Genomic DNA, 27,567 nt, shown 5'->3' with positions numbered 1-27,567 from the left:
GCTGACTTTGGCAGAATTCCGCTGGGGAAGAATATGCTAAAGTGGAAGTGCTACCAAGTTTGGAAAGGTGCAGCGTGACCCCTCTCAGTTTGACTCAGCACTGCTGGTCAATGAGATGGGGCAAACAGACATGGCCATGACCCCATTTTCGCCCTTATTCTCCCTTTCCCCTTTGGGATGGTGCTAGTTTGCAGCAGTTCTCAAGGTTATGCATATCACATCTACACTGCTCCTTGACCCCTTTCCCCACGATGATCTCCAGACGCACACTAGCATCCCTGTGTGCAGCCCTAGCACTATGCCTGGCTCTAGTCTCAATAGATTTGCATGACTGACTTTACAGTAGATACCACAGAGGGAGTGGAGTATTTTAACCACCACTCAAAGTTGTGGCATATTAAGGAAGCTAAGCTATGGCCTATAAATTCCACTGGGGGATATGGTTGGGCTCTGTACTGTGCACAGGGCTCATGGGCTTCATTGTCTTCCTCCCCGTACCTTTACTAATTCATTACCTATAAACGCTGTGACATAGATGGGCTCTCTGGACCTCTCCTCTTTCCTTTCCCGTTCTAAGTATAAAGGTAGCCATTATCATGATGATGCTGCTATTTTCATGCAAAGTAGTTACAGATGTTTTTTCCCAGGTGGCTAGCTGTTTATCACTGGCTGTTGCGTACAAAATGGCTGATCTAATGAGGCAACATAGCAGAAGCTGGGGTTGGTAGTTTCCGTGGCATGGACAATTAGAGATGCAATTAATGGCACAAATCATTTGTAACCCAAAGCCCACTTGCATACAAGCTCCCTCCTTTGATAATTCCATGGTGTGGACTTTTCCTTGGCTACCCTCCTTATTCATCCCTACCACATACAAAAATGTACACTTGAATCCACTGCGGTCCCACTCATGCCTTCCTTGAAAATGCACTGTAAGTACAAAGTCCACTCATGCAAACACTCCATTTGGTTTCAAAGATTTTGAACATGTAGCCCTGCATATTTAAATAAAAAATGATTTATAACCATTTTTTCTTCTAAAATTGGATTTACCTGAAGTCTGCTAAAGGTCCTTGATAACATACAAAGAATTTGAACTGTATAATAGTTTATGCATCAAGATAAAATATGTCATTCTTTATGGCCATCATAAAATGCCATTCATAATGGCACTGAAATTGCAAAGTCATAGTCTGGAAGAAAATCTCCTGACAAAGTGAGGAGATTATTTGCTTCCTTCAATAAAAAGAGCCTTATCCTTCTGGCGTGTGAAAACAAGCGACTCCTTTTCTCAATAAAGATTTCTGATGTATATTATCTGCTGCACACCAAAGCTCCTAAAGACTGAAGGCAAAATATTTTCTTTTTCTTCTATAATTCAAGGACAGGTAAGATCACTGAAAGACCACCAGAACATATATTTTGTACAAAGGAGATAGCCACGCCCCCCCAAACAAAAAAACACAACACCCCCCCTACACATCCCACTCTCTTAAGTGACCCCAGACACCAAAGATCAAGTTCCTATTTTAAGTAAACCCACAGAGTCAACTGAGTTATACTAAAGAAGAATTCGCTTTGAGAATTAAAGGACTTTTTGCATGTATCTTGTACATAAGTATTATCGAAGTGTGATTCCAGAAATATCTACAGTGAATATTCCAAAGCATATTATTTTCCTGTTACACGAAAGATATATTTTGAATACCTACATATATATTCAGGCATCTCATTTCAGTTCTACTCATTCATGCCTAAGCTCAAAACACATTTCAACTAGGAATTTACTTTTCTAAATCAGGGGTTATGCCTTAGAGGTTTATTGTAACTGGAAAGAAACTATTAAATTAAAAAAAAATAGATTCTGTGCAATTTCAATACTGACAGAGTTGGCTGTTAAAAAGAATTTCAGAAGGGATACAGTTACCAATTTTCATGTACAATTGAGATGTCGACAATTCATTTTCTTAATGCACACTTTATTTTTTTAAATTGGGATAGAACTGGATAGCCAATTTGCATATATCATTAACTGTCCAATTTTCATGTAAATGACAACCAGAGTAGCCAGAAAGTTCAGTACATTTTCTCAAAGGCGTGTTGATTTGAAAATTTCTCATGTGATGTTTTGTCTCAACTATCATCAGTTTGATGATCTAAACAATGTCCTATTAATCCTGCAAACCTTTCACTGAAAAAAAAAAAAATCTCGCTGCTGGAATCCTTCCCCAAACCTAACATAGATGACAAAGTAAAGGACCAGTCTTTCACAGGCACTTAATGAAGACAGGCTTCAACGGGTTTTCTGTACTGGAGATCACTTTACACTCAGGAAAAGACAAAATCAGCAGATTTTTGCAGTCAATCTGCAATCAAAAGCACAATAAGGAAAAACAAAAAACATATTGCTTGGTAAATCACTTACAGTGGTTTTCCTTTGGATTCACAAGTCAGAACTATAGATTGTCCTTCTTCTGGCCATGAACTGGAAGATATGATTTTAACTGAAGGTGTATCTAGAAAAAAAAAAGAAAAGAAAATCAATTTGTTGAAGGACACTAAAATGATTTATTATGTAAGTGCATGTTCATAAAACATCACGCCAAGTCTAGTTTTCAGTTGAAGTTGCATTTATTTGAAGACTTGAGCTGTTTTCACTATTCTGAAAGTGGCACTAAAATGACCTCTGCAACTGGAAAAGTAAATTTTCATAAACCTAGAAACCACAGATATTTCCAGACTAAATCAATTTTGCTGTATTGAACACAACTCCTTGGTATTAGTGCTCCAAGGTCTGGAAATTAAAAATGAAATACAAAAAGAAAGTATTGAGGATGAACAAGTACTGGATATAATTGTTTCTTTGTCTATTTATAGATGGATACCACTGCTACTATTAGAGGACTGAATGCATTAATGTACATTTGAACAATACCTTTATTGTTGCAGTAGCCTGGGATCTTAGATAATGGGCTCTTAGATAAAATACCTTGTTACAGACATTATGCAGAATATTATTTCTGAAATGCAATAATGCAGGCCCTTAAACAGATTCTCATTTTTAGTACTGTTAGCAAATCATTTTGATTGAAACATCTGCTGCAATTACTATATTAAAGACTATAATCTGTCCTAAAAACTTTAAAATACTATTTCTACATACTGTAATAACCTCTCCTATTTTTGCAATGAGGTATGCAACATAAAAATGTTCTTTCAGACCTTTGAAAGTAGGTCTTTTATTTGAAAAGCTTTTAACAGCTGACTTGTATACATATTTTAATGTAATTAAAAGTTTATCATGTAATTTAAACACACAGGAAATTTCTTTGCAGGATATATTTTTCTCTAGGCAATAAATGTCACGCTGAGGAAAATTTTCAAACTTAATAGGCAAATATAACTCCTGTTATCTTTCACTTGTTTTTCAGGTGATTTTTTGATGCAGGGGTATATTTGCTAATCATGAAAGATTTTTAGTTTCAAACCAGAGTTTGCACTGTCCGAGCCAATTTGCAATTCCTATTTGAGTTGGCAGCGTGGTGACAATGTCAAAAGAGCTACATCACAGTCATTCTGATGGCAACAAATTGTGAAACACAGACTTGAATTTAAATGAGGGAGGGCGGCAACAAGTGAGTGGGACTGAGAGGTCATTCCAGGTATAAGGAAGGCACTGAAGCAGACATGAACACTAGAGTTAGAGAACGAAACAGGAACATCAAGGCTGGCATCACTGGCTGAATTCTTAAATTATTAAAAGCAATTAAAAACGCTTTTAAATGAGTGTTTGTAAATGATCCAAATAAAAGAGGTAGAGGGGTTTTTAGCAAATTAAGTTTACATTGTTCTGTTCTTGTACAGATCAATGAAGTGCTGGTTCCAAGGATCCTGCTGCAGTTCTCAGTTCCTACTTAATTTGATGCACGCTGCTCCTAATCCTGCTCCCACATCTGAACTTGTCTGACTAATATAGACTTGTGCTAGAGGTAAGTCAAGCCACTTTTCCCTTCCAATAGTGCACTGTAATATTTTCAATGTTATTTTATAGTCTACTGGAGATAAAATAAGTACATGTAAACTAAAGCCAATATTGGAAAACAAAAACAAAAACCAGGACTTAGCCCCAAGAGGTTGGCTGAATCCTCCAGCTACATTCAGCAGTGTATGCAGTGTCACTAGCTGAATTCACACCACTGCGGGTGGAAACTGGCACAGGAACATGGTGAAGCAACAGCATTTCATGGACACTTAAAAGAATCAGGAAAACATAAGTCCTAATTGCCAATACCCCGTTTAACCTGTTTATCTGGGGACATTCAGTACCTGGTCATAAGACGGCAAGGAAATTTATGACACATAATCCTCATCATAAATGCAAAGTCTCCCTTGTGTTGAAGAGTAGCTGAGCATTTTGGAGACCACACACTGTAAAGATATCCTCATAAAACAGGCTGGAACGATTATGTTCCTCCTGTAAATGCCAGCCTGATGCTTAATCTCCAAAAAAAAGCAACGCAGAAAGCTTCATTTTGGAAAACAGTTAATGTCCATGTAGAACAGCAGTACTAACTGATCTCAGTCACGATCTTAAATCTCACAGATTAATGTGGAAACAGTCAGCATAATCGCTCTCTTTGGAGTGGGGTAAAAATCTGTGAAAGAAGCTGAGAGATGTTGTGAAGTATTTCATTTGAATTTCCTTGCCATTGTACTAGTGTGACAGATGAGACATCCTTGTGTTGGTTGCACCCTCCCTTTTCATCTATTTCAAAACAAAGGCTGATTTTCAATCCAACTTTCTGGAAGCTAGAAATATGGGCCTGTTCAGTACCGTCAATCTAAATACAGGATGCCTATTAGTAAGCAAGAGAAACTAGCAAAGAGATAGGAAATTCAGCGCACACACAAAAAAAGGGACCTCTCAACACTTCAAAAGACCCATCTTTTTAAATTCAGCTCTTCACCTTTGTCAAGGTTCCTCCCCCACTCTGAACTCTAGGGTACAGATGTGGGGACCTGCATGAAAAACCTCCTAGGCTTATCTTTACCAGCTTAGGTCAAACTTCCCCAAGGTACAAAATATTCCACCCGTCGTCCTTGGATTGGCCGCTACCACCACCAAACTAATACTGGTTACTGGGGAAGAGCTGTTTGGACGCGTCTTTCCCCCCAAAATACTTCCCAAAACCTTGCACCCCACTTCCTGGACAAGGTTTGGTAAAAAGCCTCACCAGTTTGCCTAGGTGACTACAGACCCAAACCCTTGGATCTTAAGGGCAATGAACAATCCTCCCAACACTTGCACCCCCCCTTTCCTGGGAAATGTTGGATAAAAAGCCTCACCAATTTGCATAGGTGACCATAGACCCAAACCCTTGGATCTGAGAACAATGAAAAAGCATTCAGTTTCTTACAAGAAGACTTTTAATAAAAATAGAAGTAAATAGAAATAAAGAAATCCCCCCTGTAAAATCAGGATGGTAGATATCTTACAGGGTAATTAGATTCAAAACATAGAGAACCCCTCTAGGCAAAACCTTAAGTTACAAAAAAGATACACAGACAGAAATAGTTATTCTATTCAGCACAATTCTTTTCTCAGCCATTTAAAGAAATCATAATCTAACACATACCTAGCTAGATTACTTACTAAAAGTTCTAAGACTCCATTCCTGGTCTATCCCCGGCAGAAAACAGCATATAGACAGACACACAGACCCTTTGTTTCTCTTCCTCCTCCCAGCTTTTGAAAGTATCTTGTCTCCTCATTGGTCATTTTGGTCAGGTGCCAGCGAGGTTACCTTTAGCTTCTTAACCCTTTACAGGTGAGAGGAGCTTTCCCCTGGCCAGGAGGGATTTCAAAGCGGTTTACCCTTCCCTTTATATTTATGACAACCTTCTAACAAACAAGATTGAAAATCAGAATTCATCTTGTTCCTTAATATCTCTAAAATGTTTTTCCTCTTGATATTTGTTGAAGGTTTACTGAATGCAGTGTCCACGAGGTCTGCATTGGCAATACAATAAACTAGTGATGATTAATTAAATGGAGCTGCAATGGTAAAGAATGGCCAAAGCCTTAAATTGACATTCTTCTTCCTGTCAAATAAAGCAAGGTACTGTAGAAAATACACTTTATGTTTTTATCTTCTAACCAATGTATATAACGTATACTGGACTTGTATAAGGTCCTGAGTTCCTTTAAGACAGCAAACATACCAGTTAATTAGGAAGTACTGATGTTTAATGAAGCTTAGAGAAGAGTTTACAATTTTAATTTATTGTAGACAGTCCCTCAGATAAGCCTCTAGAGATGCTCATCTATTCTGTGTGTTTCATTCTGAGTTACTCCTTCCCTTTATTTCCATGTTGTCCTGAATTTTGCTTCAAAATTAAAATAAGCTATTATAAAAGGAGATATTTTAAGACCAGCTGTTCACTTCTCTTACATTTTCATCAACATTTAAACTGAGAAAATGTGTACAGGAACAACCTCCTCAAAACTAGCCCAAGCAGTTATATTTAAAAAACAACTAATTAATGGTTTTTCCAGGAAATAAAATGCTACTAACTATACAAGATCACCTCCTGTTGCAGCTGCTCATTGTAAGCACTTGACAAGAGGAAAGGTGGACTTTGATCTGGAATACTCACAAAAGTTGCCACAACTACTGGAACTTCACTCAGTCTCCAGTATTTAAAAAAACAAACAAACAAAACCTGCCCACATTTATTTTCCCTTCACCACTTATAAGGTAGGTGAGTATATAAAAAAAATCCCTCCTCCTTTCTATAGCCATATTAAAAAACAGTAATCCAAAATATTTTAACAGAGAGTCAGATGCACAGTTGACCCTCCTTTGCTATGCCAATTCACATCAGCTGAGAAACTGGCCCAGTAAATGCAGTGGTGACAGCATATCCTAGACTAATCGTATGAGAGACCAAAGTCATAGAATCATAGAATATAAGGGTTGGAAGGGACCCCAGAAGATCATCTAGTCCAACCCCCTGCTCGAAGCAGGACCAATTCCCAGTTAAATCAATTCCCAGTTAAGTCTTTTATCAGCAGAATACTTATAATAGAGGCAGTGGAGGTATGAACTCCCTCATGCCACACCAGCAATACATGTTAATCCTAACCTGTAGGGACCCCTCTATGGGGTAAAAAAGTCATTTGAAAAATTAGTATTTGGAGTACACTTGTACTTTGCAGTAAACAGCAGCTTTACAGCAGTTTCAGATGATGAATTTGATCTTTTTCACCTTCCCCTTTCCAATTGAGCACAACAAAGGGAAAACTTTCATTAAAAAATCCTATTTCATCAGTCATTCTAGGAGTTGGATGCATCCCATTGCACAAAAGGAGAGAAGCCATTTCAAACCATGTGGAGATTTATAGAAATTTTAATCAGGCTATTTTTTTTATATAATTCCTCCTATATTAGAATGGTAAATAATATTATATTGGATCATCCACATGTAAAAATCAGTGAACACAAGTGAAAAAATAATTTCAATTAATATTGGTAATGACTGCGATCTGATATATGAAGAAGCTGAGCACCTTAGCACAACGTTGGTTGCTCTCTTGGCAATAAACTTCTGACAACTTTTATTTCTCAAGGAGCCATTCACCCGGCTTTTGTGGATACAGCTGCACCAATTATCTGCTTTGTAAAGGGAGCACTTATTTATTTTTATATTATACTGGCCCCCATTGTGCTTGGCACTGTACAAATACCTAGGAAGAATGAGTCTCTGGCCTGAAGAGCTTGCAGTCTAAGGACCTGATCCTGCAAAAAAATCAGCATTCATGCTTACCTTTGTGCACAGTAAGTAGTCCTACTGAAGACAGAGGAACTACTCACAATCTCTAAGCCCTGGTCTACACTAGGAGTTGAGGTCGAATTTAGCAGCGTTAAATCCATTTAACCCTGTACCTGTCCACACGACGAAGCCCTTTTTTTCGACTTAAAGGGCTCTTAAAATCCATTTCCTTACTCCACCCCCGCCAAGGGGATTAGCGCTGAAATCGGCCTTGCTGGGTCGAATTTGGGGTACTGTGGAAGCAATTAGATGGTATTGGCCTCCAGGAGCTATCCCAGAGTGCTCCACTGTGATCACTCTGGACAGCACTCTCAACTCAGATACACTGGCCAGGTAGACTGGAAAAGGCCCGCGAACTTTTGAATTTCAATTTCCTGTTTGGCCAGCATGGCAAGCTGCAGGTGAGTGCAGAGCTCATCAGCAGAGGTGACCATGATGGAGTCCCAGAATCGCAAAAGAGCTCCAGCATGGACCGAACAGGAAGTATGGGATCTGATCGCTGTTGGGGAGGGGAATCCGTGCTATCAGAACTACGTTCCAGTTTTCAAAATGCCAAAACATTTGTCAAAATCTCCCAGGGCATGAAGGACAGAGGCCATAACAGGGACCCAAAGCAGTGCCGCGTGAAACTGAAGGAGCTGAGGCAAGCCTACCAGAAAGGCAAACGGCCGCTCCGGGTCAGAGCCCGAAACATGCCGCTTCTATGATGAGCTGCATGTCATTTTACGGGGTTCAGCCACCACTACCCCAGCCGTGTTGTTTGACTCCTTCAATGGAGATGGAGGCAACACGGAAGCAGGTTTTGGGGACGAGGAAGATGATGATGATGAGATTGTAGATAGATCACAGCAAGCAAGCGGAGAAACCGGTTTTCTCGACAGCCAGGAACGGTTTCTCACCCTGAACCTGGAGCCAGTACCCCCCGAACCCACCCAAGGCTGCCTCCCGGACCTGCCAGGTGGAGAAGGGACCTCTAGTGAGTGTACCTTTTAAAAGGCTAAACTTAGCTTAAAAGCAAGCATGTTTAATGATTAATTTGCCCTGGCATTCGCGGCTCTCCTGGATGTACTCCCAAAGCCTTTGCAAAAGGTTTCTGGGGAGGGCAGCCTCATTCCATCCACCATGGTAGGACACTTTACCACTCCAGGCCAGTAGCATGTACTCGGGAATCATTGTAGAACAAAGCATTGCAGTGAATGTTTGCTGGCGTTCAAACAACATCCGTTCTTTATCTCTCTGTGTTATCCTCAGGAGAGTGATATCATTCATGGTCACCTGGTTGAAATAGGGTGCTTTTCTCAAGGGGACATTCAGAGGTGCCCGTTCCTGCTGGGCTGTTTGCCTGTGACTGAACAGAAATGTTCCCCACTGTTAGCCACAGGGAGGGGGTAGGGATGAGGGGCTAGCCACGTGGTGGGGGGAGGCAAAATGCGACCTTGGAACGAAAGCACATGTGCTATGTATGTAATGTTAACAGCAAGGTTTACCATGAAAGAGTGTACCCATTGTTCTATAAAATGTGTCTTTTTAAATACCACTGTCCCTTTTTTTTCTCTACCAGCTGCATGTGTTTCAAGGATCATAGGATCTTCTCCTTCCCAGAGGCAAGTGAAGATTAGAAGGCGAAAAAAATGCACTCGCGATGAAATGTTCTCTGAGCTCATGCTGTCCTCCCACACTGACAGAGCACAGATGAATGCATGGAGGCAGACAATGTCAGAGTGCAGGAAAGCACAAAATGACCAGGAGGAGATGTGGCGGGCTGAAGAGAGGGCTGAAGCTGAAAGGTGGCGGCAGGGTGATGAGAGGAGGCAGGATTCAATGCTGAGGCTGCTGGAGGATCAAACTAATTTGCTCCAGCGTATGGTTGAGCTGCAGGAAAGGCAGCAGGAGCACAGTCCGGCGCAACAGCCCCTGTGTAACCCACCGCCCTCCTCCCCAAGTTCCGTAGCCTCCTCACCCAAGAACGCGGTGGCGGGGCCTCCGGCCACCCAGCCACTCCACCCTAGAGGATTGCCCAAGCAACAGAAGGCTGGCATTCAATAAGTTTTAAAGTGCTGTGTGGCCTTGTCCTTGCCTCCTCCACCACCCCTCCTGGTGCTTCTCTCCACCACCCCTCCTGGGCTACCTTGGTAGTTATCCCCCATTTGTGTGATGAATGAATAAAGAATTCATGAATGTGAAGCAACAATGACTTTATTGCCTCTGCAAGCGATGATCGAAGGGAGGAGGAGAGGGTGGTTAGCTTACAGGGAAGTAGAGTGAACCAAGGGGCGGGGGGTTCCATCAAGGAGAAACAAACAGAACTTTCACACCATAGCCTGGCCAGTCATGAAACTGGTTTTCAAAGCTTCTCTGATGCGTACCGCGCCCTCCTGTGCTCTTCTAACCGCCCTGGTGTCTGGCTGCGCATAATCAGCAGCCAGGCGATTTGCCTCAACCTCCCACCCCACCATAAACGTCTCCCCCTTACTCTCTCAGAGATTGTGGCGCACACAGCAAGCAGTAATAACAGTGGGAATATTGGTTTTGCTGAGTTCTAAGCGAGTCAGTAAACTGCGCCAGCGCGCCTTTAAACGTCCAAATGCACATTCTACCACCATTCTGCACTTGCTCAGCCTGTAGTTGAACAGCTCCTGACTACTGTCCAGGCTGCCTGTGTACGGCTTCAAGAGCCATGGCATTAAGGGGTAGGCTGGGTCCCCAAGGATACATATAGGCATTTCAACATCCCCAACGGTTATTTTCTGGTCTGGGAATAAAGTCCCTTCCTGCAGCTTTTGAAACAGACCAGAGTTCCTGAAGATGCGAGCGTCATGTACCTTTCCCGGCCATCCCACCTTGATGTTGGTGAAACGTCCCTTGTGATCTACCAGAGCTTGCAGCACTATTGAAAAGTACCCCTTGCAGTTTATGTACTCGCCGGCTTGGTGCTCCGGTGCCAAGATAGGGATATGGGTTCCGTCTATGGCCCCACCACAGTTAGGGAATCCCATTGCAGCAAAGCCATCCACTATGACCTGCACATTTCCCAGGGTCACTACCCTTGATATCAGCAGATCTTTGATTGCGTGGGCTACTTGCATCACAGCAGCCCCAACAGTAGATTTGCCCACTCCAAATTGATTCCCAACTGACCGGTAGCTGTCTGGCGTTGCAAGCTTCCACAGGGCTATCGCCACTCGCTTCTCAACTGTGAAGGCTGCTCTCATCTTGGTAGTCTTGCACCTCAGGGCAGGGGAAAGCAAGTCACAAAGTTCCATGAACGTGCCCTTACGCATGCGAAAGTTTCGCAGCCACTGGGAATCGTCCCAGACCTGCAACACTATGCGGTCCCACCAGTCTGTGCTTGTTTCCCGAGCCCAGAATCGGCGTTCCACAGCATGAACCTGCCCCATTAGCACCATGATGCTGCATTGGCAGGGCCCATGCTTTCAGAGAAATCTGTGTCCATGTCCTGATCACTCATGTGACCGCGCTGACGTCGCCTCCTCACCCGGTATCGCTCTGCTAGGTTCTGGTGCTGCATATACTGCTGGAGAATGCGTGTGGCATTTAATGTGCTCCTAATTGCCAAAGTGATCTGAGCAGGCTCCATGCTTGCCGTGGTATGGCGTCTGCACAGAAAAAAGGCACGGAACGATTGTCTGCTGTTGCCCTGACGGAGGGAGGGGCGACTGATGACATGGCCTACAGGGTTGGCTTACAGGGAATTAAAATCAACAAAGGGGGTGGCTTTGCGAGAAACTGAATGGTCCCCTCAAGGATAGAACTCAAACTGGGTTTAGCAGGCCGTTGATTTCACGGAGGGAGGGAGGAGAAAATGAGTACAAAACAAATCTAGTCTATTTCTTGTTTTGAGCCACTTCATCTATCTTGATATATCCTGCTGGCAGCAGACTGTGCAGTTCGACCGCGAGCCATCATCATCTCCTGGGTGCTCGGCAGAAGACGGTACAGTATGACTGTTGGCCATCGTCTTCTGCTGGCTGCTGATTAAAAGACAGTGCACTGCCGGTAGGACTCAATCACCATGAAACAAAACTTAAAAGGGAAATGACCTGGCTGAGTCACTCCCAGGTTTGCCCAGGCGCCCCTGACCTCATCAAGGTTGGTTAAAAGAGCACCCAGGACTATGTTGACGATGGCTACCAGTCATACTACGCTGTCTGCTGCCAAAAGGCAATAAAGTGCTGATGTGTAGCAATGCAGTACCGCGTCTGCCAGCACCCAGGAGACATAGGGTGACGGTTACCTGAGCGGGCTCCATGCTTGCCGTGGGATGGCGTCTGCACAGGTAACTCAAGAAAAAGGGCTCAAAACAATTGTCTGCCCTTGCTTTCATGGAAGGAGGGAGGGAAGGGGGGCCTGACGATATGTACCCAGAACCACCCGCGACAATGTTTTAGCCCCATCAGGCACTGATATTTCTACCCAGAATTCAAATGGGCGGTGGAGACTGCGGGAACTGTGGAATGCTCCGGAAGTCGACGGTTGCCTCGGTACTGTGGACACACTCTGCCGACTACATGCACTTAGAGCATTTGTGTGGCGACACACACAATCGACTGTATAAAAATGCTTTCTACAAAACCGACTTCTATAAATTCGACCTATCAGTGTAACCAGGTCAGGCCTACAGGATTTATACTTCATAGTTACCTTCAATTGGTCATTTGTAAAGAGCTTCAGCATGGTGTATACACACCAGCCACCTGGCATCTGTGGCTGGGATTGAACTCCCTTTACCATTACAGTCTGTTTATGAGGTTCTGATTACCTTAGGGGGGATATGTTTGTTTGAGGGTGGGAGTATCTGATATTACAGAGAGTTAGTTTACGTATTGGTATATATGTTATCTTGATTCCCGTGTCATTTCTTTTCTCTATTCCTATCTGGACTACTTTTAATTCAGCCATACCTTTTCCTTCCTAAAGTGTTAGTTTCTTCTAAAAACTGGTTAGTCCTTGCCTCTTTTTAATGGTTCGTGCTCTAGGAATCAGATGGGCTGGGCACTCATTTATTCAGTTAACTAGTAGGTTGAGGAATTGTACACAAAGAAAGCAGTTTAGCTCCAGTGTCCAGCAAGCAAAGGACTGGGAACTGCCATCAGTCCAAGGATCCCAATGAACTCAGTTCTCATTGGCCCTCAAGTGGGCCACAAAAAGACTTGAGGAGGAGAAGTAAGCAGACACTATCCTGCTTGGGCTTTAACCCTGTCAGGGCGGGGGCAGGTGACCACCCCACTACAATCAGATACATTCACGGAAGCCGATGTTCTTAATATTTTATATGCAATTCTGAAAGTTCTGAAGATATTTAGATATACTTCTGCGGTCTCCCTTCTCAGGCCTTAAGTAACAAACCTTGATTTTACTGAAATGTTTTTATAATCCTTTCTAATAGCTGAAATATTTGGAATAGGACACGTCCTCTTCATTTACTACAAATGGTCAGATTTTCAGTGTTTAATAGCTAGAAACAACTTTTAAAATTGCGAAAGGCAACTAGAATACTGGCATTCAGTATTTTACCAGTTTTATAACCTCTTTCCAAACTGGCAATGAGTATCTATTCCTGGAGAACAGATAAGGGATTTATGTTTGCACTTTATCATTTACCATAGAACAGTGGTCCCCAACCTTTCTGTTGCAATAGCATATTCATGTTCCCAGAAGAGCATGGCGGGTGCCGGACAACCAGCCACCAAAACGCTACCGAGCAGCAGCAGCATTTCGGCGGTGATGCTTCTTGGCATTGCCGCTTCTGGGTGGCATTTTGGCGGCTGGTTGTCTGGTGGCTGTGCTTCTCGGTGGCGGATTGTCCAGTGGAAGTGCTCCCTTGTCAAGAGGCGGGTGCACATAAATGCCGCAGCAGGCATCATGGCGCCCATGGGCACCGTGTTGGGGACCACTGCCATAGAATATAATCTAATCCAGTCCACCATGCCTCAGCCCTCCTCTGTTCAAGACTTTCTTTAAAATGTATGTCTTTCAAAAAGACCATAAACCCTACCTCTCCCAATAGAATGGACTCATGGAACTAACAAGACTTCTGTAAAAAGTCAATTGCTTTTCTTTTGCTTATGCTTAACCCCCATTATGAATCTGTATGTTACTCTTTTAGGTTGCAAGATGTTCAGGGTAAGAAACTTATTTTCATATCAGTACGCAAAGTGCCTATCATGCTCCTCTTGGTACACAAATCATTAATAAAATAAATTATGTGCTGGCTTGCATAGAAATCAGAGAGAAATTGGCTTTGCTTTCACTAAACATGAATATGGACTTATGTTAAGATATTTTCTACCTGCATCCCTAGCCTTGTCACCTAATATAAGTTTTAGTATATGCCTGTCACGGGGTGCAGACTCACCCAGCAGCACCTCCTGCTGGTCGTCTCAGGGAATTAGCGTCCAGCCTCCAGAGTGCCTCCTTCAGGCCGGTGTCTCACCGCCCCTGGTCCCCCATGTCCCTCCCAGACCCCAGTTCCCCAGGGGGCAGCACCCCCACAGTTGTGGGTCTCCCCCTCCCAGGGAAACCCCCACCCACTATCCCCACCTCACCTCAGTCTTAGGCTACTGCCAGTCACCAACTAGCCCCCCGCTCCCGGGGCAGACTGTAGTATAAGCCACTCATCACAGGCAAGGGGATCTGGACCTGCTGCCTCTGCCTGCCCCTGCAACTCCCGTACCTAATAGGCCTTCCCAGACCTGCAGCCTGGGGCTTTCTGGGCCAGAGCTCCCAGCTTCTCTGGCCCTTCCCCAGCCCTGCTCCAATCTAGGTGTCCTACTCGGCACCTTGCAGCCAGGCCCTTCTCCCTCTACAGGCAGAGGGAGACTCTACTGGAACAGCTGGCTCAAAGCCTTTATAGAGCCAGCTGGGCCCTGACGGGGGCACGGCCTCCAGCTGCCGCCACTTCCCCCAATAAGCCAGGGTTTTACTTCCTTCCCCAGCCCCAGCCCCCTGCAGGGCTTTTCCCTGCAGGGCTGGAGTGGATGCTCACCCCGCTACAATGCCCCATAGCGTAATTAAAATCATATTTAACCCTTTTCATCCGTAGATCTCAAAGCACATTATGAAGGTGGGTGAATATTGCCAACCACATTTTACAGATGGAAAAACAAAGGTCAAATGACATGTAGAGGTCACTAAGCAAGAGAGCGACAGAGTCAAGAAGAGATCTCAGGTCTCCTAACTCCCAGTGCAGTGCCCACCCCAAAGGACCAGGCTGCCTCTTTGAGCTACTGAATGAGTTGGGTAGGAAGACGTCATATCTGCTGGTGTTATCTAAATATCAATAATTAATGGCGCTCAATGAACAAATTGGTGAGGATTATAGAGATGGAGAAATCTCTTTATCAGTTTTTTTTTTTTTTACGATCCCTCAGGTGGTTAAGAAAGGAAACTCCATTAGTGAGCTTGCTTTTTATGAAGGATGCATATCAATATGCTTCCACTGCCTAAGTCCAGAGATGTTCTCTCTCTCTGAATATACAGGCTTGGAAAATTAGACAGTACTAAAGGAGTTACTTTTGGTGAATATACAAGAACTAAAGTAGGGAACCACAGCTCCAGCAAAATACGAACCAACCTGAACTTTCAACCAAAACAACCTACCAGGAAACACAAAACAACCTTTGCAGATTTGTCTCTTGCTATTAAAAACCTGGTTCATTTATACACAATTTAAGAAGAAATCAGACATAAAAAACATGAGATTGGTCTCCATGCAGCCATATACAGAGAAAACCTAAATATTTCAAAAGCAGGGTAAATGCATTCCGTTTCCTCTTGATCTCTTACATACTTTAAAACAATCTAGTAACATAATTTGATCCCAGACCCATGCTGACATACTTTGATTCTGAGGTTAGTGTGCTGTGTCCATGATTGTACGTCAGCAGTTTGTTCTATATTGAAGATATCTCCATCTGCAGTAAGGTTTTGAGTTGGACAAAATCAGGGCAATATTGTCTCTCAAACTCGGTGTGTGCATGTAAACTAACAGGAATTACACAAGTGCAAAGTGGGAAGAACAAATCGGCCATTGAGTTCATTGAGAGATGAGGATGCCAGTCACTTCAGAACTGGGTAGTATTTTATGAAATCTTCCCATTATATTTTTTACCTCCCTCTCAATTTTTTTCCTTTTCTTTTCCCCCCACCAAGGCCATATCTCATACTGTGTATCTGGAGTGTTGTATTTATTTGCCCTCATTGACTTGTACCTCATTTCTTCTCTATGTAATGGTTAATAATGCTTAATGGTACTTCTGATTAATTAAACTCAATGATCTATGTAACCAAACAATTTTGCAATTGGATCCATGTGAGCAGACTTGCTTGTACGAAATCCCAATGGCCTCATGGATGCAAGGATGCACAGATCCAATGGCAGGTTAGGAGTCAACACTGCCATTGTAAGAAAACATTGACCTCAGCTCTAGAGTCAGAATAAGACAACCCAGCACTCTAAGCACAGCCGGACATCAGCACCCCCTGTGATCCCTCTCTTTGCCATGGCCCTTTGCTCCATTTGCAGTGGGGATGGTAACCATTCCCTCCTCTCCCATAGAGGCAGGGACAGTGGCCTTGGGCTCCTTTCTCTCCTCCATGAGTTGCAGCAGGAATCCCATTTTCCTCACAAGCAGCAAGAGGCTCCCCAGTACCTATCCCAAAATCTGGGGCATATCTGCTTTGGTGGGTTGTCTGAGCCCACTTTATGTTTCTCCTCCCACCACACCCCGTTGTGGAAATGTTGGTGAGGGCCACCAGAACAGCGCATCTTTGAGTTAACACCCCCAGAGAAATGAATGAGGCACTCCCCATCTCAGGGCTCTTGTTCAGTCTGTCTGCAGACTCAGCCTTCACTGCATCAGTTACACTTTTAAGCTTTTCTTAGAAACCAGGAGGGCTGGAAACATACTTTTTAAAAAATTAAGCTGAAATTGCAACATTATCATGACTCCAGAACCTGGGGCTCTCGGCACAGGTTTATAGCACGTATGCTTTAATCAAGTCCTCATTGATTAAAGATGATTGATTAAAGATGCTCAACTCATTTTCTAATCTGTTTATATCCCTGTTTAATTTTTGTGTATTCTATCAACAGTTATCTTCTGTGTATCAGTGTTTATATTAGTGTGATGTAATGCACTTCATACTGCATTTTTCTTGTAACAGGTTTATTTGAATGATAATCTACAAACAATATGTATTTACTTGATGGTTTTACTTTATGATTTAAAAACTCCTGAATATTGAAAAGCTTTAATGAAATGCTCAGGTTTTTTATTATTTATTGTATCAGTGAATAACAAACCCAGATGCCATCATTTTTAAAAAGGCTATAAAAAGATAACAGTTCAGTGATAAATGTTTTTCCTGAGAGACGAATGCATTTATCTTTCTACCTAATTTTGTCTGTTAAAAAAAAAAGTCTGTGATATTTATTTTCATCACCGTCATCTACTTTTTGTATGGTGCCCCTATTCTATTCTTCTGTTGGTTCCTCTCATGGAACATAATTTCCAGGCAGGAAGAAGAAATAAGCAACTACCTTTGAAGACAATGATTCAGCTGTTTTATTGATCAATTAGCATAGCAGAAGACCTGGGATAAATTTAAAAGATTTTTTTGAGAGATCAAACATACATTATTAACTTCAGATCTTGATGGTCTCTCCTGCTAGAGGCAATCACAAAAACTTTATGAAATGTTGTACTTCTATACAAACTTATCCATATTTCTAAATAGTCCAGGTAATTATATTCTGAAGAACAGGCTACTTAAATAAATTCCAGGGACAAACCACTGTGGTATGTACAAAATCAACAGCAGAACGGATCTCCCAATTGAGATCGAAAGAGTGAGTGGGGTGTATTCCAATCACCTTTGTGGAAGTGCTCATCACTTTTTAATAGATTAAATTTACCAGCTGTTGGTATCCTACAGCCATGAGTCAGCACTCCCTGAAACTGGGCTTCCTTTGTAAATGACAAGTAGCACTGCTTCTGACAGTGCCAATTCAGCGCAACAGAGTACATGCAAAGCAATTTTACAATTGGCAAACTTCATCAAATTATCCTGGGAGATACAGTATGTCTGATGCTCTGCTTCAGAATATACTGAATGACTCATTGCTTTAGTAGACAAGATGAAAATTCAATATTTTGTGCCTGAAAATGTATGTTATTAATTTTTGTGGGGGAGGCAATCTAGATCAAATAGCTGTATCATGGCAATAGCATTTCATTTTAGCATAGCTGTTCACATACTGAGGAGAAAGAAGACTGTTATACAGTTTAATTTTAAAGTAATTTTATGAAAATTTAGTTTTAATGAAAGTGAATACTTAGTGGCATTATTATGCCTCCTCTGTCTTCCTTCTATATCGCTTTTAAAATTATTTGAAATAGCTAAGTGGGACCAGATGAGCAGCATCTACGCCCTCCTTGTCAAGAACTGTTTAATGACAATTCTGCCATCTCGAACATAGATTTTCCAAACTTTTTTAAAAATGTAAACTAAAAAAGCAAAACTGCCAAAAATAAACAACCCCCCCTTTTTATGCCATAAAAGCATAAAAGCAGTCCCATGCATGCAAAACAGCAGCAAGCCTTTAAGCAATATAGAGGAAAAACAAACCATGATCAATGAAAACTTCCCTCCTGACACACAAAATGCATGACTGCCTACACTAGAGTACAACATTGACAGATACTCCTTTAACTTACTAAATTCCACACACAGTAGTTATGGTATTTGGTTAAAAATATTAAAAGCACTTAACTCAGCATCTCAGCTGTCCATTCTGCCACACCTATTCCCCATTATCACCGAAAAATAAAACCTCTTAAAATGTTAGTTCCGTACAATACCTCTATTTCCAACCACCTCTTTACTACCCTCTTCTTCAGATTCTAACACAACATTTTTAAATGAATGAAAATAAACACTGCAGAAACTACGTGGTGCCTGCTACACAATCAAAGCAGTCTCATCATCTGATTTTGTAAAAACGTTATTCTTCCCTCATTCACCTCTGCTGCAGTCCATTGTTGTCTCTTCCTATGCCAGTCTTTAATATTGCAGACATTTCAACACTGAGTTTAACTTTGATTACATGACTTAAATGTGGGCATGGCAAAGGCTATCTCTACATACCTATGCACGAGTTACTTTATGTACTTGAGTAGTCCCAATTGGACTACTTGCGTGAGTAAAGTCATTCACATGTATAAGTATTTGCATGGTTGCGGGCCTTGTGTTTTAATTATCTGTGAAGCATCACACACAGCAATGGTACTATATAAATAATAATTTCTTCAAATCTATGATTCCCTAGTTCTGGTCTGCTCTGTGAACTCAAATATACCATGAGCCAGAATTTTATAACCGTAACTTGCCTAAGTACTTAAGTCATGCCACCTCTTAAATCTATACAACACCAATTTTGCCAATCTCTCTTTATATGTAAAACCTCTTCACTTCATTTATCATCTTCGCTGCCCCAAACTGTGCTCCCTCCATTTTAATTATATTTTTCCTTTATCTCACTTGAACTAACTTTTCATAGGTGATATGGCAAAACAACAATTAAAAAAAAAGAACTCCTAATTTCTCAAGAACCATGAAGATATGCACATATTTTTCAGAGTCAGCACAGGACATTTTAACATAATCCTTTTCCCTCTTCTTTTCTCACCCATTTTTTTTGTTGTTGTTGTGTTTGTTTATGGCACACTGCTGTTCTGTCAGGTCTGACTTTAGGTCTTTGGGGCAGGATTCGTGGGCCTGATTTTTTGAAGTGCAGAGCACCCAAAACTCTCGTGGAAGTTAGTAATAGCTGATAATGCTCAGCACTTGAAAATCAGATCCCATGGTTTTACTTGACTCTCTGAAGTCCATAGCAAACATATGAGCACTAAAAAATAAAATGAAAAAAAATCAGCAAGAATTACAATATTTCTTCAGGTGACTAACATGGCCTGATTCTTATTTGTCTTCTACAGTGGTTCTCAAAGCTGGTCCACCGCTTGTTCAGGGAAAGCCCCTGGTGGGCTGAGCCGGTTTGTTTACCTGCTGCGTCCGCACGTTTGGCCGATCACGGCTCCCACTGGCTGCGGTTCGCCTCTCCAGGCCAATCGGGGCTGCAGAAAGTGGTGCGGGCTGAGGGATGTGCTGGCCACCCTTCCTGCAGCCCCCATTGGCCTGGCTCATCGAACCACGGCCAGTGGGAGCCATAGAATCATAGAATCACAGAATATCAGGGTTGGAAGGGACCTCAGGAGGTCATCTAGTCCAACCCCCTGCTCAAAGCAGGACCAATCCCCAACTAAATCATCCCAGCCAGGGCTTTGTCAAGCCTGATCTTAAAAACTTCTGAGGAAGGAGATTCCACCACCTCCCTAGGTAACACATTCCAGTGTTTCACCACCCTCCTTGTGAAAAAGTTTTTCCTAATATACAACCTAAACCTCCCCCACTGCAACTTGAGACCATTACTCCTTGTTCTGTCATCTGCTACCACTGAGAACATTCTAGATCCATCCTCTTTGGAACCCTCTTTCAGGTAGTTGAAAGCAGCTATCAAATCCCCCCTCATTCTTCTCTTCCGCAGACTAAACAATCCCAGTTCCCTCAGCCTCTCCTCATAACTCATGTGTTCCAGTCCCCTAATCATTTTTGTTGCCCTCCGCTGGACTCTCTCCAATTTATCCACATCCTTCTTGTAGTGTGGGGCCCAAAACTGGACACAGTACTCCAAATGAGGCCTCACCAATGTCGAATAGAGGGGAACAATCACGTCCCTCGATCTGCTGGCAATGCCCCTACTTATTCAGCCCAAAACGCCATTGGCCTTCTTGGCAACAAGGGCACACTGTTGACTCATATCCAGCTTCTCGTCCACTGTAACCCCTAGGTCCTTTTCTGCAGAACTGCTGCCTTGCCATTCGGTCCCTAGTCTGTAGCGGTGCATGGGATTCTTCCGTCCTAAGTGCTGGACTCTGCACTTGTCCTTGTTGAACCTCATCAGATTTCTTTTGGCCCAATCCTCTAATTTGTCTAGGTCCCTCTGTATCCTATCCCTACCCTCCAGTGTATCTACCTCTCCTCCCAGTTTAGTGTCATCTGCAAACTTGCTGAGATGCAATCCACACCATCCTCCAGATCATTTATGAAGATATTGAACAAAACTGGCCAGAGGACCTACCCTTGGGGCTCTCCACTTGATCCCAGCTGCCAACTAGACATGGAGCCATTGATCACTACCCATTGAGCCCGACAATCTAGCCAACTTTCTATCCACATTAGAGTCCATTCATCCAGCCCATACTTCTTTAACTTGCTGGCAAGAATACTGTGGGAGACCACGTCAAAAGCTTTGCTAAAGTCAAGGAACAACACGTCCCCTGCTTTCCCCTCATCCACAGAGCCAGTTATCTCGTCATAGAAGGCAATTAAATTAGTCAGGCATGACTTGCCCTTGGTGAATCCATGCTGACTGTTCCTGATCACTTTCCTCTCCTCTAAGTGCTTCAGAATTGATTCCTTGAGGACTTGCTCCATGATTTTTCCAGAGACTGAGGTGAGGCTGACTAGCCTGTAGTTCCCAGGATCCTCCTTCTTTCCTCTTTTAAAGATGGGCACTACATTAGCCTTTTTCCAGTCGTCCCATGATCAGCTGAACCTGCAGACGCGGCAGGTAAACAAACTGGCCCGGCTCGGCCCGCCAGGGGCTTTCCCTGAACAAGCAGCGGACCAGCTTTGAGAACCACTATTCTACACTATGAGTTAGGGGTGTGATTCCTCTGCTTGTGTGGACACACACTCTAGCTCTCCTTGATCTAGCACGAGCATAAATAGCAGCATAGCCACAGTAGCATGGGTAACAGCAGTAGAGGCACAAGTTAGTTGTGCCATGTATGTACCCAGTGGTTTCAGATTTCCATGAGAGCTGTCGTGAGTATGTGTACATGAGCAGGGGAATCATACCCCTAGCTTGTAATGTAGACATTGTCCCTCTCTAAGGTATTGATTCCTCATCAGTGGGATGACCATTTACCTATTATATGGATGCTTAACCCTGCCTTCTCTATCTTGGCTACATGCTTGTTATGACTTTCAGAGATGACATCACAGAGGACAGGTCTTAAAATTGCTCCTTCAGAGCAGGCATGGATCCCCCTGCCATTCCTCTATAATAGACCCAATTATCGTTGCAATTAATCATCTTGGGGTGCCCTGGGGTGCATTTCAAAAAAGATACATTAGAATCGGAAAAGATGCAGAGAAGGGCAACAAAAATGATTAGGGAATGGAACAGCTTCCTATGAGGAGAGATTGAAAAGACTGGGGCTTTTCAGTTTAGAAAAGAGATGACGAAGGGGGGATATGATAGAGGTCTATAAAATCATGACTGGTTTGGAGAAAGTGAATAAGAAAGCATTATTTACCCCTCCGCATAAAACATAAGAAGCAGGGAATCACCTGATGGAATTAATAGGTGGCAGATTTAAAACAAACATAAGGAAGTATTTCTTCACACAACATGCAGTCAACCATGTTCATGGAGGATAGGTTCATCCATGGCTATTAGTCAAGATGGTCAGGGATGCAACCCCATTCTCTGGGTTTCCCTAAACCTCTGACTGCCAGAAGCTGGGACTGGAAGATGGGGAATGGCTCACTCAATAATTTCCCTATTCTGTTCATTCCTTCGGCGGCATCTGAAACTGGCCACTGCCAGAAGACACGATACTGGGCTAGATGGACCATTGGTCTGACCCAGTATGGCTGTTCTTATGTTCTCCAGTGGACACAGGTTTCACTGCAGATGGGCTGAATGTTCTGTTCTGGTGTGAGGGAAAGGCCTGTGCCAGTCTGTCACATATGGGACCATTTTGCTCATCTTAGAGAACATACATTACAGTGGGTGAGAATATTTGATTCCCTTATTCTAACCTTCTGGGTATTGCAGTAAGTGAGCTGAGCCTAGGATCAGACAGACTTTTGACAATATATAGTAGGTGATTGATGGTTTAGTCCTCAAAAATGAGACTTTCTTTCTATTTCCCCTCCTCCCCCACATCATTCCACAATTGATCCTTCCTCTGCTCATCTAGATAGAACATCCTTCAATTGCCTGAGTGACTCACTCTTTTAAGATCCCATCCCAAGACAAACGGTGTCTCTGTGCCTGTCAATTAACTCATTCTTCTAAAAACAATTAATATTTCTCCCTGAGCCTGCCAGTTTCAGTATTTTCAGTCACTCTCCCCCAAACTTGCCTTGTCTTATCTGACCCTGTCATAAGTACAGATGACATCTGCATTGAAAACTTTGACCACAACCATTATTTGTATTTCTGTGCAGAATGTAATAATCTATGAACCATTTTGTGACATCTGTGCACAAAAGATGTTAGAGAAAAATAAATTATATTGTATTATATTACACTTGTAAACCATATTTGAGTATAAGCCTCCAGATGGTAAAGGTTAGGGTTGTACATTAACCCTTTGATCCAGATAGCCCCTTTGAAAGATGAAAGTTTGGCATCTAACGAACCCACAAGTTTTTGAATTATTTTACATTTAAATCATGGATTTCCTATTTTCATCCATCATTAACCTAATTGATCTCATTTAAACATGCAAATTAGGGCACTGAACTTTCACGTTCACAGATATTATTCTTTACTGCTTACTCTAAGTATCTTCCATGTTTCATTTGTTTCAATAGTTCATTAATCTGAAAAGCTTAAACAAGATAATTTTGCTTATTAACAGTGTTTACATAATAACTGAGGTAAATATAACAAATTCTCATTCAAAATTCAATATGAATAGGTGATTAATAAATATGTGTGTGTGTGTGTGTGTGTGTGTGTGTGTATAAATAAAAGCAAGATCTTGGCATTCACATTTTTATTTTTACAGGTTTTTAGACATACCTGGCATAAATAAACAAATGTGAAAATATCACTTTTTGCAAGGTAGAATTCAGTTTCTCAGACTCTGAACTACAAAAACAATAAACCCATGATGGAGGTGGTATCACCGACTGGTCATCTAAATTGCTTAAAATCCACTCCTAATTAGTTCACATTTTTCCATTGACATTAGTCTCATTTGGTTTGGTGTATGCAGCTTAGTTATTTTTTCAGAGGTAGAAAGCTCTAACCTTCAGCTATGCATAATTGTTTTCCATAAGATGCCTTCTCTTAAGCAGGTAATTTATTTCTGGTGGAAATGAACAATTAACCAAGATATCGTGTTCCACCAAAACCACAAAATAATCAGACAAGTAAAAATAATGGGCCAGATCCTCGGCTGGTGTAAACCAGTGCAGCTCTATGGATTTCAGTGGCGCTGCTCTGATTTATACCACCTGAGAATCTGGCCTCATATTATTTCCAGAGAGGCATAAACTAGTTAGAACAGTAGTGCTAACAACCGTTGTGTATGTTTTCCTTTGTGACATAGCTACCTGGTGTGTGTGTGTGTGTGTGTGTGTGTGTGTGTGTGTAGACAGACAGACACACTGCACTAAACTGGTTTTTACATCGTTGTTCAAGTGCATCACTTGTAATTTGCATATCTGTTGTCTCTACAGTTCATTTTTTTATTATTCAAAATCAATACAGGCATTTCCTAAAGACTAGCCCTCAACCGCTTTAAAATAATTGTCTAACCCTAAAGAAGGGCCCTGATACTCAATGTAAGATCATTTAGTAATAACTAGAAATGAAGAAATTGTTAGCTATCACAAAAACTTGTAGTAAAAGCCCTTACAAGAAGGTTAGCTGATGGCTGCAAGCTTGTCAAACTGATACTTCATTGCAGAATTGCGAGACCACCGATTAAGAATTTACCTAAAATTGCATCAGCAGATATCAGCACAATATCTTTCTTTCATAATACATATTTAACACATCAGTGCTGTCATATGGGAAGTATGGTCAGCTTATGAGATATGCTGCAGAACCTTATAGTGTGTCTTGTGGTATTGGTCTCAATACCGCTGCCATTTTAGAATCACAGTGATGATGTCTGAAGTTCGAACAGGTTTGATTTCATTTTAAAGCTTCAAATGAAGCCTCTTGGGATTTGTGCCTTGGTGGAGAGAATCAAAATGGGCTGCTGCCAGGAGTGCAAGCAAGGGCTTGCAGGTACACGGTACAATAGAGTGAATCACTGCCGCACCAAACTTTTATAGTGGCAGTACTGTATCTGTGACAGAACAGAAGAAGAAGTGTGAGCACAGAAGTAAGTAATAAAACTAAATGTTTCTCTGAGACTTAGTTTGGTTTATATATATATAAACCTAATAGTCAGTGGCAGCTAGTCTAACAACAAACTTCCACACAATGCCACAGAGATTTTTATTCTATTCTCGGTTTATTGTTGACTGTAAGGGTCAGTGAAAAATAGACTTGGCAAGAATGTCATGCCACCACTAATCCCCATTGGGCAAGCATGAACTAGATTACAGCCAAACCCTTTAGCAAGACAACGGCAGTAAGACTGTCCTGCAGGAAACAGAGCATGACATATGGATGGATTAGACTCAAGTGAGAGAGGATATAAATTAGTGATGGGTAAATCTCAACAGATTGGAGGGGTTGGTTCAGATAATCATCCAAAATTCTGGATGTTTACCCAAACTTTATCTAAATTTTCTTAACGTTTGTATCTATTTCTTAATATCTGCAAAATAGGCCTGGGAACCTCTTGAAAACAGACACACTCTCTCTATCCCCAGTTTTCAAGTGCTAACCATATTCTGTCTCTGAAGATATCCTGCTTTTGGTCAGGCTATAACAACACAAGAACATGCAATCCTGTAGTTCTTCACTTCTGCACCCGGCCATAACAAAGAGAGCAGAAGTGCTCAAAAATAGTATTTCTGAAAGAGTTAACTGAATGCTTTGAACCTCAAGTGTCAGGTTCATGTCAAGTAGTGAGTCATGATTCTGGCTGGTTTGGTTTTAGCTGAGCTGGTTTACCCCATCACAGTAACAAATTATAAGATTTTGGGAGGAAAAAATGTAAAATATATATTGATATCAATGCTATTAAAGGTTAATATTGGTTTTAGTTTGGGCAAGTTGTTGTCTAACGAAATTGCTGAATAAAGCTGGTGTGTGGGCTTGTAGAGTCTTCTTTACTAAATCTTTCTGTGTACTCATTTAGAGTATCTGTTTTACATAGCCCCATCTTCCAGAGCAGATTTCATTTCACGCCATCATTCCACAAGTTACCAATAAAACTCTGTCATCGGTTAGTAAAACATCTTCTCTTTCTCCTGCTCTTTACCTGGATGAAGTTACATCTATTTAGCCACTCTGAAGAGTTACACATTTGCAACAAGCAGAGTGTTAATTTCAAGCATAATTATAGAGTGGAAAAACTCAGAAAAGAGGAAAGTAATGGCCAAAAATATTTATCATAATTATTTATTTCTAAGTACTGATGGTGCTGTGTGAGGTACAAAAAGTCAATCCTTTCACCAACAATTTATAATTGAAGGAGTTTACAATGCAAGGGCACATCTTCAAGAGGATGTTGAAGCAGAGCCGTTTGTTCACTTTAAGCACTCTGAATTAACTATGTTGAACTAAGGTATGTCCACACCACTTTGTTATGCCAGTTTAAGGTATTTTCCTTTTTAATTGTTATGTCCACACAGCTATGTACTTCTTCAAATTAACTATGTAGCATTCTGGGCAGATATCCTATGGTGCAGTGGTGTGCTGCACAGCTCTATGCATTCTGAATTTTTTCTTGTGGGACATTGTGAGGTGCCTGTGGACCCTACTAGGATTCTGGGACTTGGAGTCAAACTAATAAACTCCCATGATTCTACCTCTGGAAGCCCATCATTCATCTGTATTTTGTCAGTGATCATGAAGGACACACTGCTAAGCTCTGTGATCATGACAGTTATTCATATGAACAGGATGATGCACATGAATTGGCAATTGAGCAGCTGGGAGGCTTAAACTGGCCATCATGGAGGCCTGTGGGTACCGTGATGATGCAGCTACAGGTGGAGGAGGAGCAGGATGATGAAATCGAGCAGTTACTTCTTCAGGGCATTTATCTGGAGCACCTTTATTTAGTAGAGTGCCACTTCTGGGCTCAGCCAGCTAGCAGCATCTGGTGGGACAGGATAGGAATGCAGAACTGGGATGACCAGGAGAAAGCTACTTTCCTAGAGATCTATGCAGAGTTCACCCTAAAGCTACAATGATAGAACACCAACATGAGGGCTCCTCTCAGCGTGGAGAAGAGTGTGGCCATCACGACCCAGAAGCTGTCCATCTCTTACTGCTCCCAGTCAATAACTAGTTATCTCAGAAAAATGCCTCAAGTGGCATGGGAAATAGGGTCAGGGATTCACTGTGCTCCTACGTCGAGGTCAGGAGGTAGTTTTGGATAATGAAAGGTTTCAGAGTAACAGCCGTGTTAGTCTGTATTCGCAAAAAGAAAAGGAGTACTTGTGGCACCTTAGAGACTAACCCATTTATTTGAGCATAAGCTTTCGTGAGCTTCATCGGATGCATCCAATGAAGTGAGCTGTAGCTCACGAAAGCTTATGCTCAAATAAATGGGTTAGTCTCTAAGGTGCCACAAGTACTCTTTTTCTTTTTGGATAATGAACATACTGTATATCAAAGAAGTGACTGATATATACTTGTGTATTGATTTTACTAGGGGGTGA

At 42.0% G+C, this 27,567-nt stretch overlaps 1 protein-coding gene across 3 annotated transcripts in view; it reads right to left on the bottom strand.

The window, feature by feature from the left end:
* The window catches only part of CADM2 (cell adhesion molecule 2), a 1,057,057-nt gene that overhangs the window by 133,298 nt on the left and 896,192 nt on the right, over positions 1 to 27,567 (bottom strand). For all 3 annotated transcript variants that reach the window (XM_048868916.2, XM_048868926.2, XM_048868936.2), the window contains one exon: positions 2,426 to 2,516. In XM_048868916.2, the coding sequence (XP_048724873.1) occupies positions 2,426 to 2,516 (91 nt within the window). The remainder of the gene's footprint in view (positions 1 to 2,425; positions 2,517 to 27,567) is intronic.

The sequence above is a fragment of the Caretta caretta genome, chromosome 1 (genome assembly GCF_965140235.1).
Source record: "Caretta caretta isolate rCarCar2 chromosome 1, rCarCar1.hap1, whole genome shotgun sequence".
NCBI classification, from domain to species: Eukaryota; Metazoa; Chordata; order Testudines; family Cheloniidae; genus Caretta; species Caretta caretta.
This window is presented reverse-complemented; position numbering and strand designations above follow the sequence as displayed.